Below are 16,222 nucleotides of genomic sequence, written 5' to 3' on the forward strand. Positions count from 1 at the left end.
TGTTGGCTTATGATGTTCTGTCATTTCTGAAAATAAATGCACACTCATCCCAGAGTCTCAAAAATCTTTTATTTTTAGAGTCCGACCTTTTTCTATGAAGAAGCACTCTTAGTCATTCTTAGTATTCATCTGACAAAAATTTTCCATTATTCTTGACATTAAAAATATAATAGATGATTTAAAAAATAACATGAGCATTTATAAGATTCTCTTGTATCATTTAGTTTCCAGTGATTAGAATTGAGTTGTGCTTAGAAAAGAAGAGAACAGTGGCTGAGCAGCACATGCCTTTTCAAAGACACCTACCTATGATATTGAGGATGACTAATACCAAGGACTTGGACACAATACCTTTTCCCTCAGAGGAAACAATTTGGTTTCTAAAGAGCATTCACTTCTGACATTTCGATTCCTGATTTCAGTGGCTGCACACTGTGCACTTCTCTGCCACACTTAGGACAGGTAAAGTACATGTCAAATAGGAAGCTACTTTTAACACAGTAATAACAGAACACGTGTTCACATCCAATGGTGTGAGGCATTGTGGGCCACTCTCCACAGAGAGCACATTCTCTGCCACTGCAAGCCAGGGCACTGTCACTACTAGCAGTGCCAGTAAGGGGTATGCACCAGGAAGACAACTTGGCTTTCAACTTCTGAATATTGATGAGTGGTAAAAGAAAAATCAGAAACTCAGCAAAGCCGTGCCAGAGAAGTTCCCTATTCATGTACTCAAAGCCAACCTCACGCATGTTCTGGGGCTTGCAAAATACAGAGTGGATGCCAAGGAGGCGTTCTGTCAAAGTGGCAAACTTTCCCTTTTGCAGGAAAATCAAGAAGTTTATCAACTCACCTAATTTTAAAAGTCCAACCACAAAATTCATGCACTGTTTGACTTTCCCGAAAGACGCCAAATGACGATTTCGAAACAAATCATAACATCGTTCTTCTAACCATCTCCCCCCAATGGTGCACACAGCATACCACAGTTTTTGATTTTTACTTGGGGGCTGGTATCTTGGGTTGGAAGAAAAATCATTTTTGTACTGAATATTCAAAACTGACTGCCCCACAGTGGCATTTTTGGAGTAGACGGTGAACCTCCACAGGAAAAGCCACAGACATGCTTTCACTTCTGGTTCAAATCGAGCCAACAGCCCTGGCTTAAATCCATGAAAGCACTGAGTAAACTGAGACCACACGAGCTGCTCCAGAGCCTTGTTCAGTTCAAGTGCATCCAGCTGACTTATCCTCAGCACTCTGTTTGCACTCCCCGTCTTCTCCTCTCTGCCAGCCATGTCTCCTCTGAAGTTGTCTAGGAAAAACACAATTAGGGACCATCAAGCAGCGGCAATCTTCTATTACTGCCTCAGCTGCCTGGACACACAGAAGATGAGCTATTTACAGCGTAAAGACAGCAAACAATCTCTTCTTAATTGGAACCTCTCTTTCTTTTCTTCTTACTTTCTTTACATCGTGCTTCTTGCCCCCCCCCTGCCCCCTTATCCAGCCCCCTTAACCCCTCTCAGCAATGGAATCATGGGTAGGAGGTGAAGAGAGAGGGAGGGCAGCTAGTTACTGATTCCAGAAATACACCTCTACAAAATGTTCCCTGGCTGGATATTCTGTCAGACAGATACAAATTTTGAAACTACCAATGAGGCACAATAACACAGCAAATGGAGAAGGATGGATTGCTCAGAACATGGTAATAGATGGTTAAATCAAGACCTCACTGTGATTTCCAGTGCTTCAGTGGGATTCAAGGGTATGTTTTTCAAGCAGTCACTTAATCTTTCTCAAATATACTTTACTTACATTTCATTACCGAAATACTAATGTGTATTTTGGATACACAAACGATAAAGTATTCAAGAAAAAGCATGAGTACAGATACATACTATAATAATTTCATAAATACACAAGGAAAGAAATAGATGCTAAAGGAGACTAAAAACAACAAGTAAATCTAAAAAGTTAATGAATGTTAGCTCAGTATGCATGCCTCAGAAGTAATTTAAGATTTCAAACCACAGCAATGCAAACCCGTCACTGCAGCAGTTGATAGACAGATCAGTGGAGATCGGTTACATCTTACAAATGAACCATCAAACTCAAACCATGACCCACATTATCTTTAGTTCTCAGTGGGTCCTTTGCTTGATCTACTTTCATAGAGAATCTAAACATGTGGAACTCCAGGAAGCTGAAGGCAAACTTGTGATTACAATGTAATAGAATGTAATAACAAAAATGGGGAGACCTTGTCCGCAAATGCAAGATGCGGTAAGATGAGTAAATTCTGGAGACTATTTGTACACCATGGCTACTATAGTTAATAAGTCAGCATGCCTGTTTGAAGCTGGCTAAGATACACACACACACACACACACACACACACACACACACACACACTTGATGAGTTGTAATGGCTGTTTTTTTAATAGGGGTACTTATCTCACAATGTGTATATGTATGTATACACACACATATATGCATATATATATTCATATATATTCATAATCCTTTTCAATTACTTAACAATAAGACTAAGGGAAAAATAAAGATAGTAAAATGAGTTTTCAGCACACTAAACTTAAACATGATCTCGAGCCTTTGAGAGGCCCCTAACAGTACCATCCAGAACCCAGGCTCCCACTAAAGGTATGGATCCTGTGGACATCAGCTCCTGCCAGTAGATCATGGGATCATAAAGGAGGGTTTTCATCTGATCCTCCTTCCGCCTTGGGTATCTCACCATGCAAAACACAAGGCTAGAGACAAAAATGACCCTTCAATTCCTTTCAAATTCTATTATCTTATGAAATTTATTTAAAGGTAGATGTTAAATGTTATCTATTAAATAGTAACAGAACTGAAAACATCCTAAAATGAATTTGTACTTCTTGACATTAGGACTATCTCTGGCAACACAAGACATTTTCAAGAAGTGAATTTTAATGCTGCTTATGTGTCCTAGATTGAATTAGTGGCAGAGACCTTCTGCTTAACAAGTTCAAGCACAGGAAACAAAAATGACCCTTGAATAATACAGGTTGCTTGGAGACGTCTTCCACTAATCCAGACATGAGGAACGATTCTCCCATACAAATGCCAATCCCCTTCGTAGGCAGCACTCACCTTTTTCCTGTTCCTGTGATCCCTTGAGGACTCAGCAGCCTATCCACAAGGTGGTGGAGAGCTCTGCTGCAATTCTGCTTCAAGAAATCCTTGCCTCATACTTGCCAGGAGCTGCAGTAAAGAAAATGGGATTAAAAAGAGAGAAGAGATCCCTTCCCTCAGTCTACTAATCTAATCTAATCTATTGCCAACTGTCAGCTCTTTTGTCCAAAATACATTTTCCTCATGCGTTCATCACTTTCTAACTACTACAAACCATCTCCCAAAGAAGTCTGGCTGCTCTCCCCTCTGCTGGGATTCCTTCTAGTTGCTTTATCTCCCTTCTGGCCCATCAAAAACTGTCCACCTGGTAACCATTCTAGAACACAAGTCTCTCTAATCCGGTGCCCGGTGCCCCCAGTTCCTTCCTAAAGTACCCCTGTTACTTTATAAAGTGTATTTTTTTTTCTTCTTTTGCATGGAGCATGTGTCCCCATTCTTCAACTGAAAAATTAAGTACTGGCTGACGTACCACTTCCTCCTGGCTCTAAAATGTGGCTTGGCTGCCTTTCTGGGGTTCCCTTAGCATCCCATCTTCCTTTCTTGGCCTCTATACTTCGGACATAATGTACTTTTTAATCATTTATTTTTTGTACGACATAATAAGCACCGATGCTAAGTCTACCTGGGTATTATCAGAGTTGAATCAGGGCACCTATCGTAATTCCTGGTACACAAAGGTATTTTATAATTACTTGATAAATGGATAAATGAGCAGAATGAAAGTTTAGGGTAGCAAACACAAATTTGATCCAGTAACCTTTAAAATTATTTCCAAGTGCCATACAAATATTGGTTCTTATTTACTTAACCATGTTTGTGGTCCATCTACTACTTACCAGCTGTGCTGGAGAGAGACACTGATATAATAGAATGAAAGACAGTTGTGAGCATGGTAGAGCCTACAGTTTACCTAGGCTAAAAGAGGGGGACTGTACGAGCATGATATATAAGACAAACAGGCAAATACAGTGAGATGGAGAAATTGATTTTCAAGGGAAAATTCGGGGCACTATGCCTTCAACCCCATTTAGAGACAGGTACCTGGTGAGGAGCTATCTAAGCAGGCCCTGGGGAGGAGCAGCAGGGTCAATATGGTGATGAAACTAAAAACAATTAAGCAGGAGCAATAGGAAGAGCCAGAGCATAAGGACAAGTAGAAGACTGAAAGGAAAGCCAGAGACAGACCCTACAGGCTCCAGGTTAGACGCTCAGATGAGGAGGTGGGTTTTCACCAGGAGGGTAACAGGATTCAGTGAACACTTCTAAGCAAAACGCTAATCAGATATGCTCTGTAGACACTTGCTCTGGCCACGCTTCACAATAGCTTTCTGCTAGCTGTGAGAAGGCTAAACGCACACTGACCATTTAACAGGCTGTTAGGTTGATCTAGTGAGAAGCTAGTGGTGGTGTAAATTATACACTTATCAGTGGGCACAAAGAAAAAAAGAATGTTGAAATCTACAGTGAGGTGGGAGAGCTAACACTACTTGACAAGAATTAAACAAAAATAACTGACTGGAGTAAATGACTGGATGGAGACCCAGTGCGCTAACATGGGAAATACATGAATATATGCATACAATTTTCAAAGTCAAGGTTTCTATGAGATGCCTTGGTGGCCAGCCTGTAAACATGGGACTGGGAATTTGGGTACAGATTTTTATAAGTCCAGTCATTTCTGATAAAATTTATATTATCTAGTTAAATATTAAATGAGGAAGGCAGTGATCCAAACTTCTGGTGGTCTATATCTCCTCACAATGAATTCAGCTTTCTCTATAACAATGATCTCATTTTCATATTTTTCAATTGATAAAAAACTATAACTAGGTATAAGAACGATACATATATCTTTGTGTATTCTACACATTCTATCCCTTCACTGTCCCTCTAATCTAGTGATGTTCCAATCTGAGAGCTTATCAGAATCCCTCCCAGGATGTGTTAGATTGCTGAGCTTCACTCCTAAGAATTCTGATTTATTAGAAACATGATGGGACCTCAAGAGCTCACATTTCTCACAAGTGCTCTATGATTTGGAGAACTTTTGGTTTAGTCAGATTCAAAGCAAAATTCACCTTTTTCCCCCCCATGCTATCACTTGTACACCTCAATACCACATGCTCTTCCCGTCACTCATTTCTAGCTGGTTTTCATCACTTCATCTATATACCTCACTGACTCAGCGTGGCTCTTTCTATTAATTAGTCCTCGTGAAATTCAAGGTCATTGTTGATTCCACAAAAATCCTGATCCTTATTGGATCTTGGAATTCAGAGAAAAAGACGTGTCCTGGCTCTCACATAAGGATATCATACAAGGCCAAAAAAGGGAGGCAAGCAAATAAATAGAACTGGATGACATTTTTCCTAATGTAGTAACATTATGTATTAACAGAAGGAAAAACAAACAAATAAATAGAACTTGGTGACATTTTCCTAATGTAGTAACATTATGTATTAACAGAAGGGGGGAAAACACTAAAACATCATTTGATTAGCTAACACAATCCTACATGATTACTTGTCCAATTCAAGGCATCAATGTGAGAGCCTCACATACCTGGTCCCAGTGCTGAACTAGACAGACAGCATTCCTAGCCAAGGAGCGAATGAGATGTCAGGCTTGCTTTATGCGGTCAATGGTGCTAATTTACATATCTCTAAATATGGGACTATGAAAGTTCCAGATTGGAGTACATAAATATCTTAATCTACAGCTCTAGAATTCCCTACAAAGACTGGCTGCTTACAGGAGCTGCTCAGGAATGAACAACTGTGAAGTTGTATGAGATGGGGGTCGGCGGGAGGCGGTAGCCAGTCAACGCACTAGGAGAACACACCTAACTGGAGAGTTAGGCAAGCTACCTCTGTTCCAGTTCTTAACTGGGATTTAGTGAGCAGTCAGTGAATAGCTTTTCAGACACATAATCTTTTTCAAAATCCTTCTTTCTAGAGGAATCATACTTGAGACCATGCAGTAAAGAGGAATTTTTAATGACTGCCAGGAAAGGAGACTTAAGACTTAACACAGTCTAACAGATCCAATATTTAACAATACTATAAAAAATTCTTTCTTATTCCTTCTGTTATAGTTTAACATTTTTTTCTTTGCTTTTTTTCCTCCCTAGGCCTGGCCCCAGTGTAGATTAGGAACAGCTGGGCTCCTTCTCCTCCCTCAGTAAGGCTCTTTAGTAGACCAAAAGACTTCTTATTAAACCACTCTTCAGCCTTCGCTTCCCCAGATGAATAATTTGTTTCTCTGGGTTTTGTTTTAGGGTTTATTTCCAGACTTTAATAGTTTTCTGACTTGTTTTAGCCATAAACCTAGAACAAACACTGTCCATTACACACCACAGTTTGTCATCATGGAATGCCTCCGCCATATTCTACACCCCCTTTTAGACAACCGGGACAGACTGAGGAAAGCAAGGTTAAAGTCAAATCTGCCTGGGCTCCAGTTCTAGCTCGGTCTCCTACTTGCTATGTCATCAAAAACTTCATTAGCCTCAGATTCTTCTAAAAAGAACTAACAGCTACTTCAATGGGTTGTTGAGATTAAACTAGATAATGCTACAAAAGTGGCTTGGAAACTATAAAGAAGCCTTATTACCACATCGTTATTACCTTGGCTAAGGATGGGCATAAAAGAAAAAGACTACAAGTTGATTTCGGCAAATCTCCTTTGAAAGTCTGCAATCTTCATTATTACCCACAATAATGCCTTAACCTGTGTCAAAAGAATTTGTTTCCAGGAAATATTGACCATGTCATTAAAATGTAATTGTGGCAAAGAAATTGCAAACATGATATCACCATTATATGTGCTTATGTGAGAGCCAGGCAAGAGGGCCTGACATAAGGCTTAGCCATATATAGTTTGTGTCTTGTCTGAAAGATCACATAAGAGGATTCCTGGAGAATGGGGTTGCCTTCCATCACCACTAATACACTCAGCAATTTAACCCCATCAGGGTTGGGCCTGTGACTAGGAAATGGAGAAACCCCGGGAACATGTGGATACTATCTTCTTCTGGGTTACTTTGACCCTCAGGGCAGGGCACAGTCAGTCCAAGTATTCAACCCTCGGTTTATCAACCAAATATAATATTCAGTTCTTCCTCTCGCCCAAATCCACTCCACTCCATATTCTGGCAGGCACAGATCTTTCAGAATACTAGCTCTAGAGAAGGGCAGTGCCCAGGAGAGGAAACCGATGAAATAAATATAATTGGATGTTCAATTAATCTGATTATAGAATCCTCTTCCTTCCACTGCAACATAATAAGATTTGTCCCGTAATAGGCGTGAAGTACAGAAAAATGCCATAAATGCCTTTAAATCACATAAAATCATTCTCAACATAATGGAAGTAGTCTGTGTTTTAGTGACTTCTAATTCTCTGACAAATACTTACTCAATTTAACTAATATTCATTGGGCATATAAATGCCAGGCAATCTCCTGGGTAGCAGAGATTTGATCTAAATATTTATTATCAGTGAACTTCCTTTTTTTTTTTTCCCCCACACGTTTAACCCAACAGAGTTTTAGTAAAATCAGAACTGGCCATGGATCTTTGCATCAACAAATGGATCTCAAAATGTGAAAATACTGAAAGGGGCCACAAAACTCCTCAGATGAAAAGGTAAGTATCTTTCTTACTTAGGACAAAGAGACAGGCTGTGCAAAAGGCCTGCGATGTGAACTGGCTACAGTCTCACTGGGACTCCTGGAGATCAATTTCAGCAGGAGCTGCTGGAATGTAGCCTTGGTTAGTTAATCAGTGTGTTTTCATATGTCACCTGGATGCAAAGAGGTAAGTCATCTGCTATGATGAAAGCAGAGAGGCCTTTCAAGAGAGATGGACCGAAGGCCATGTTAGGGATGCTGCACTCATGCTGTAGGCATAATAATCACCCAAAAGAGCCGTAACACGGTATATGTTTCAGAAGGTCAGCCTGATAGCAGAATTCACTGAGTAAGTCAAGTGCTTTGCAAGAGAACAGTTACAGGACTTCTGCAATCCAAGGGTTGACCAAGATGGGAGCAAAGTTTTAGAGAATATAATTTATTTTCAATAAGAACTTGTAAATAAGAAAGGAGGTTTCAGTTATCATATTTTTGAATAAAAAAAAATTCAACTATTTTTGGTAAGCTAGTACTTTCCTGGCTCTTTTATACAGTGATTGCTAATATCAATGCTCAACCACCCATCTGTGTATAGGTAGTTTACTTTCAAGAACTGAAGTAAACTTTACAATTTCCATTTTTTTTGTTTTTGTTTACACTGCTACTTAGTTTCATAAATGTTGGCTCAAACTTGAAGACTTCAGAAAAATACAAGTCAACCTGTTAATCTTTTTTGTAAACTGAAGTTATTCTGAATTAAAACAATACTACATTAATACTTTTTCAAAGTGCCCAGACAAGTTTCATCCTATTCCACCTTTTAATACCTAACCCTGACACACTTCTCTCTCACTCTCTAAATCATGCGAATCTTAACAAATACTTATTATTCAGGCAAACAGTCACATAAATGTGATTAAAATTATAATCTGTGACATAAATATTACCATTAAAGACTGATTACAGTACTTTAAGGATACATGAAAAAGATGCTGAAGGCAAAGTTAGGAGCAGATAAAAAGTATAAAACCTACTAGGGTTAAGGTAATTAAACTAAGTTGTCACATAAATATGTTTAAGACCAAATGACCCAGCACTAAGAACCGTTAAAAAGGTCTCCTGCTGACATTTTATCAGGGAACATGCCACACTGCTTTTCTTTCAGATAAAAAAAAAAAAAAAAAAAAAAAAAAAAAATCCTGAAAACAGGTTTTTGAAGAACAGCAACATATAACTTTATGCTTTAGATGACTCCTGTTTTCTTCCTGATTTTCATTTTCAAAAAAACTCTTCATTATCAACATCACATTAAAAAACTATAGCAAGTGATTTTATCTCATTTAGAAAGAAGGAAATTTTCAGGATGTACTTTAGAGCTTTTATTGAGTGTGGTGCAAATTATGAATGAATATATTTTATTTAAAAACACGTTATTGACAGAAATCTATCAATAATAATGTGGGTATTGTCAAGGGCCTGTCAATATTAATGTAATTATGATTAAGAGGATACCATGGATTTTAGCCATAATACCAAGTAACATCTCCTACATTGCTGCTATCAATACACACATTATTATTGACCTGTTCTGGGATTCTCAGGACTAGATGATTTACCATTAAACATATTTGTCAATGCATACTGCCTACAGAAATTCTACATTTAAATTTACAGTCCTGTAAACTTTGTCAGCAGAAACCTCCGAGTTCCGATTAATCTCTACATTATCACACATGCCCACTCCCTCTGTCAGCTTCTTTTGCAGCTTTACAACAGAGAACTCAGTCTTCCCAGGACTGCTGTACTGTCTGAGGAATTCCACTATTCCAAATGGATGCAACTGGAACTCCGTTTTCTTTCTCTCTAGGTTTTTATAAGTTTAAGGCTAAAACTTCATTCCTGGAGGTTATGTGAATAATCTGTAAGTGCAGATCTTAAGTTTTGAATCTATGCTCTACTATTTTACCTTTTTTGTTCAGTCAGATAGATTTACTGTCCATTGTACTGAAATCAATACTAGCAAATGGGACATGCATCAGAGAGGGACTTAACTGGATTCCCAGAGCACACTTCAAACACAGGTAAAAGAGTAAAGCTATGCGGAGATTCATTATAATACCCTGACCACTAGCACCGTGAACAGGTCTAAAAACAAACAATTTGTAAGTTCAAATCCCACTTCCACCAAACTTGTTATATGAACTGCCACTATTCTGTTGTTCCTCCCTCCATCAAAGATAGATTCAGTTTTAATATTTCACAGAGAGACAGTGTGATAAATCACAATAATACTTATTTGGATACATTCAAGACACACCAAGTTTTCAAACTGCGGACAGTAAGTCTCCAAATTCTTTTTAACTTGAACACAGTTCTTATCAAAATTCTGGTAAATATTTTCTTAATTTTTCTAAAATCATATGAAAAATAAAAACAGTACAGAGTTCTCAAAAAAGGAATGCAGGGATAAGTTCCTCACCAGAGAGGAAAATGTATTTTATTCCCATTTGGAAATAGGAAGAAACCAAAAGCAAATGATAAAATTTTCAAGATTAGAATGCATATTACGCAAACACACACACACACACACACACACACACACACACACACACACACACACACACACACACCTACCTGAAGGCTACTGGGTACATGTTTCACTATCTAAAGTTAACCAAAACACTATTTTAGGATCTTAAAACAAAGTTTCCAACACCTTAACCTAGCCTCACCTTTTTTTTTGTTTTAAAAAGAAAGCACTGCTGGGCGGTGGTGGCGCACGTCTTTAATCCCAACACTCGGGAGGCAGAGCCAGGCAGATCTCTGTGAGTTCGAGGCCAGCCTGGGCTACCAAGTGAGTTCCAGGAGAGGTGCAAAGCTACACAGAGAAACCCTGTCTTGAAAAACCAAAAAAAAAAAAAAAAAAAAAAAAAAAAAAAGCACCAAGGTTTGCATATTCTTTTCTTCCAGAAACCTACTATTTCTGCATCATACAGAGAGCATACTGCAACATTAAAGAGGTGTTTGAGTGCAAACAGAAAAAGACATGCCAAAGAGACTCTGGACAAGTCATTTTACCACACCATATTCTTCATCAACTGGGGAAACAAACAATTGTAAACAAAAATGGTAATTTACAGTAAGTGTTTTAGCAAAGCTTGGAAGGAAGAGGAAATCAGGACATTGTAAGAGCAAACACTGACATTGGGAAACACTGAAAAAAGAGCAGGATACATGATAAAGAGAGAGTAATAGAAAAAATAAAAATTGGGACACAGAAAGATTAGTAACTACTATTAAGTCACAGGACTAGAAGTGGCAGAGCCATGCTTGGTACTTGTGCCTTCTATGGACAAGGTGATGATGGCCTAGAGGTATAAATACTTTAAGGTGGCACCAGGAGACACACTGAAGGGAGTATTTTCAAAGGCTAAGCATTAAGTGCAGGGATGCCAACTACAGCAGCCTTATAATTCAAGCATGTACCAACCGCCAGATGAAATACAGCTTCAAATCATTCTATAAATTCAGGGATTTGTAGAATTAAACTGCTTAAGAGAAGAATTTTAAATCACTTGAAAGTTATTAGAACATAGATTTAATTGCAATTTTTAGGGCAAAATAGAATGGAAAAATACCCCCAAACAAAGAGGTATTAATCATGGAACAAGAGAAATTATGTGATACATAACTGTACCATATACTATTTCCTTTATATTGTATACTGGAACCCTTATAACACAGTAGCTGTTATAATTTCTCCTTTAAGACAAAAATAATTTAAGGTCAAGGTAACAGTAAATTTCAGGAAATCACTACAAAATTGTAGAACATATAAACTTAGAATGGATGGGGAGCTGGTAAGCTTGAATCAAATGTAATTCCACAAAATGAAAAGCAAGTTTTTGCTCTTCGGGATCATTCAAAAGACCAAATTCATAACCAAGCTCTCAGAACTACAGATGGAGAAAAAAATTAAAGGAATGTGGTAAATCACCCATGCTCTCATCCACATTCCCTTCCCTATACATGCGGTCAGAGAATCAGTCAAAGGGATTGACTGTCAAATCTAAACAAAGAGACTTATATGGGTGAAAACTGTGGCATGATCATTTATTATGAATACAGATTTATATGTATGGTGGATGCTCTGCCAACTCACCCACTGAACACAGGGGTTAACCACGATAGAGACAGAATGCCTTTTGAGCTCCTGGCTTTTGTGTTTTAATAAGAAAGAAAAGACAACTTGAATGGCATTTTATCTTACTCAGGAAAGAAATCTGAGCTCTGATAAAAAGGAATACATATTAAATAGAGAGAGAGAGAAAAAAAAAAAAACAATGTAGAAGGGGACTTTTTGACTGTATTGAAGGAAATAGGCTGGAAAGACAAAAGGGCCATACTGGTAAGGCCAGAGGATGCATAATCCTTGTCCCTATCTCCACTACCACATATAAAAACCATAGCATTGTGCTTAAAGGGACAGTGCCAGGCTCGCAGTCATGGGGAAAATGGAACAGTGGAGGCTTTTCTTCCAAGGTTTCCCTCATATTCTGAAGGAATGAAAGCGGGACAGCGTCCTTAGATGCTACTTTTACTTCACAGCAAAGAGAGGGACATGTAACCTACATTCTGGTTGTCCGACTGGGGTGAGGGAGGGATCTCAAGTGAATTTTGGTTCAGACATAAAATCCGACATGGCTCACACTTCCCCTGTACTGTAGGAACATGAAAATTACTTGATGCCCTGAGGAACACACGGTGCTAGACTCCTAATTTTATTAAAGAAGTGATGACCAGCAAGCATGCACGTAACTTTAAGGCTCAGCAATCGAATCAGTCAAACAGAAAATTATGGTAAGGACTTTTATGATCATCAATTTAAGGCAACACTTTAATTACAATTAAAAAACAAGAATACCCGAAAGGAAGAGAAACTAGGAATTATGATCAATCATAAAGACAGAATTAATCTTGAAACAAGTATTTTATAAAAATTAAGGAGCATTACCATGTTTGTAGCTTTTAGAAACTATGAATACATAATTTTAGAAAGCCAGAATAACCAAATGAATGCATACTGAATACAAATGTTCAATTGTCCTAAGAAAGAGAATTTTCATGCTAAAAAGAAAGGCAGATCATCTGGTCCAAGATATGAATTAAATCTTAACAGGAACACTGTTATAAAAGAACACATAAATAGCTGTGCTTGTTAAAGTACAGCTGACAGTCGGCTTGCTTTGTCTCTCCTCTGCATGGCTCCAGGAAATTTCTACAAAAGTTCTTTTATGGAACAATTTTAAAACCACAGATTGAGTGCTACCTCTAATTACTGAAAAAGAGAATTAGGCCAAAAGGTAAAGTTGGGCAGGGGCAAACTATAATCAGGACTAGAACCTAATTCTTTTCATTTTAGTGGTCTATTATGTTCTGTTGTTTTACTTTTTAAAGAAAAAAAAAATGAAGCTCTTTTTTTCTAAGTAATTCTACTGACTCCTTTTTCAAATCCCCTGGCTCGTGGTCTTTCAACTGTAATCGTTCTGGATACAAGTAATTGGTAATACAAAAGAGATCAAATCAGTAAAAAGAAAGAAGAAAGAAAAGTCAGCCACTCCAAATTCATTCTGTTCAGGTTTAACTACAGGCCACACATTCCTGGAAGGTGTTTTGACTACAAACTGGTAAGGGGGCTTGGGGGTGGGGCTTTTAGTCATCCTATAATTACAAAAAACTGTCAACAGGAAAATTTGGTAAAGGGTGCCATAACATATTTGAAGGTGATAGACTGGAAAATTTTCAGTCCGTGACAAGTCTTTTTGCTAAGTATCTGCTGTGTGGGAAATGGTACGAAAATAACTTAGTGAACCAACTTTCAAGGATCCCCAAAGAAAACCAGAAATGATTATCACATTCCTTATAACAAACCTATGAATTTCAATGCACTTCCCAAGCCATTTCCTAAGAAAACCTTCGGTACCTCTGCCCACAGAGACCAAAACTGAGTTTAAGTGAATGGGCTCTCAAAAAGGTTGAGATTCCAGCACGTTGAAAAACAGAACCTTTTCCACGAACATTCTGATTATGGACCCCGAGAGATTTTTAAATCGGAGCTTAAGAAGTCAATCGACTCCGGCGAGGAGGCGATTTCGAGGCTGCCTGAAAAGTCGCACCGGGGGCTGCAGTGGCTCGTTCCTAGCGGTGTCGCTCTGCTTGTGTGACAGACAGCACTATGCCAGGGGAAAACTAGGGGTTCGGATTTCTTTTATTGCCTTTCCGGAAACCAAGAGACACATGGGCTCCTTCCAGAAAGACAGGAAGCCCCCGCGGCCTGCAGCCAAGGCGAGCGTCGCAGGGCGGTCCTCCGAGACCGCCGGGCCCGCGCACCGGGCCGCGGGGCTCCGCTCCGGGCGGACACTGACCTGCCGGGTCTGCGCCACGCCCAGGCGCCGCGAACCTTGCCTCAAACATTCTCCGGGAAGCTGGGCTTTTCCTAGCCGAATCGCGGGGACCCACGCTTCCGGGATTCGCGGGCTTCCGGGACGACGGAAGACCCGGAAGTGGCTGAAGCAGGGCCACTCGGGAAAGGACACCCAGTCGAAGCAAGCTTCCCGGGTCTGAGGCAAGCCAGCCGGACGGGGGCCCCAGTCACGGAAAAGGCCGAGGAGCCGAGCAGCCGAAGGGCCGAGTCGCCGAAGGGCCGAGTCGCCGAAGGGGACACCCCGGGCTCTGCGATTGGTCGGCCGAGCGGTCTCCGTTGGGCGGAAGAGTCACGGAGCGGTCAGCGCGGGGTCGGGCCCCGGCGGGAAGAGGCTTCCGTGTCAAGGCCCGGCGGGACGCCTGGGCTCCGCGGGCGGGCTCTGGGCCTGGGGACGCCACCGCCGGCCGCCGGACAAGCGCCGCCGGCTGGTGGCGGGGCGCCTGCGCACCTGCGAGCTGAGGGATGACCTTGTAAGGAGGGTGCCCTCTCCTCCTGCGGGTGTCGGTACGACCGGCTCCCCAAATGTGAGGTCGTGCTTTGGGGCCTCATCTGGTAGCTCCTCTGAGCAGAGGCTGCAGGCCGCCGGGTGGGGGCAACCCCGGTGACAAGGAGTAGAATGGCCTTGACTGGTGGGTTGGTTGTAAGGTTCCTATGAAATCAAGTAGAGCCCAACTCAAAAGTCTTAAGGTCCTTTTAAGGCTCGCAAGCCCGCACCCACCCTACACCAGCTCGATTCAGGCCGATGGGAGTACCAATACAAGAATATGATTCTATCCTCTAGTCCCAAACCCTCTCCTTGAATTTTATTTCTTGAATTACCCTGTACACCAGAGTTCTTTTTCAAAGTATGCAACGTGGACAAGGAAAAGGAGAAAGTACTAAGCAACCCTCGTTACCATCCACCCAGTACAGTACTGGTTTATTGAGAGATTAAAGACAGTTTGCTATCCCTTAACACCTGGTGTAACTACTGTTCATTAAAAGAGATCTTGGGAGCAAAATGGGCTGGAGAAGAAAGAAGGCAGACTTGAAACAAATTCTTTTCTACCAAGTGACCCAACACCATAGATGACACAGTCGAAGCTACAGGTTGGTAGGCTGTGGAGTTCAGACAGGGACAGGAGGAGGTTTCTAGAGATGTAGCCTATGTACCCCTTGGTGGCCACTAACTTCTTGTGAATTGTTTGAAATACACTCTGCTCTGTAAGGGATGGACATGATTCTAAGACACAACATAAAGAGATACAAAAGGCTCATCAATTTTACGTATTGATCATTATATTGAAAGTGTTCCAAAGATTTTAAATTACATAATATGGTTCCCATTATATTTATGTTGGACAGTGTTTGAAAAATTAAATTATCTTTGAAGAAGACCAGGAGGTTGACTTAGTTGTGTAGGAAGATGTCTGTGTTGCCCTTCTCAGGTAGCCTGTTTCCTTGTGAGGCTGTTTTTTCCTGTGTAGCTATGGTTGGCCTCAGCAGCAGTTTTGTCTCAGCTACTATGTGCTGGGACGACAGCTGTATAGTATCTTGCCTAGTTTCACTTGATTTTTATGAGAATGACAAAGGTGGGGAAAAAAAGTACTAGGGAGAGGGTTCAGTAATTAAAGGTGCTTTCTGCCAAGCAGGAGGGTCCAACTGGATCCCAGAGGCACACATGGTGGAAAGAGCATCTCTTATTGAAGCTTGCACAGTGATGGTCCCATATAAACAGATACACACACGTAGACACACATACAATAAACAATTATATATAAACACATGCACACACATACACACAGGATAAACAATTACATATAAACATATGAACACACACAAACAATGACAAAAATGTATAGAGAAGACATTTTCAGAAAGCAACTCCAGTTCAAGGAGTTTTCATAGGTCCATGAACATTACAGTATCTCAATAATAAAGATCCC

The 16,222-nt window shown here is 40.2% G+C and overlaps 1 protein-coding gene across 1 annotated transcript; it reads right to left on the bottom strand.

Annotated features, from left to right (window-relative positions):
- Positions 1 to 49: 49 nt before the first annotated feature.
- Pex2 (peroxisomal biogenesis factor 2) lies at positions 50 to 14,608 on the bottom strand. The gene is made up of 3 exons (XM_028874018.2): positions 14,239 to 14,608; positions 3,142 to 3,252; positions 50 to 1,315 (listed from the first exon to the last, which is right to left on the bottom strand). The coding sequence occupies exon 3, from the start codon at positions 1,296 to 1,298 to the stop codon at positions 381 to 383; it is 918 nt and encodes a 305-aa protein (XP_028729851.1). The 5' UTR covers positions 1,299 to 1,315; positions 3,142 to 3,252; positions 14,239 to 14,608; the 3' UTR covers positions 50 to 380.
- Positions 14,609 to 16,222: the final 1,614 nt, after the last annotated feature.

Source organism: Peromyscus leucopus, chromosome 2 (assembly GCF_004664715.2).
Source record: "Peromyscus leucopus breed LL Stock chromosome 2, UCI_PerLeu_2.1, whole genome shotgun sequence".
Taxonomy (NCBI): domain Eukaryota; kingdom Metazoa; phylum Chordata; class Mammalia; order Rodentia; family Cricetidae; genus Peromyscus; species Peromyscus leucopus.

What these genes read in the sequence shown, in the direction of transcription:
- Pex2 (XM_028874018.2), bottom strand. Translation starts at nt 1,298, where the DNA reads ATGGCTGGCAGAGAGGAGAAGACGGGGAGTGCAAACAGAGTGCTGAGG.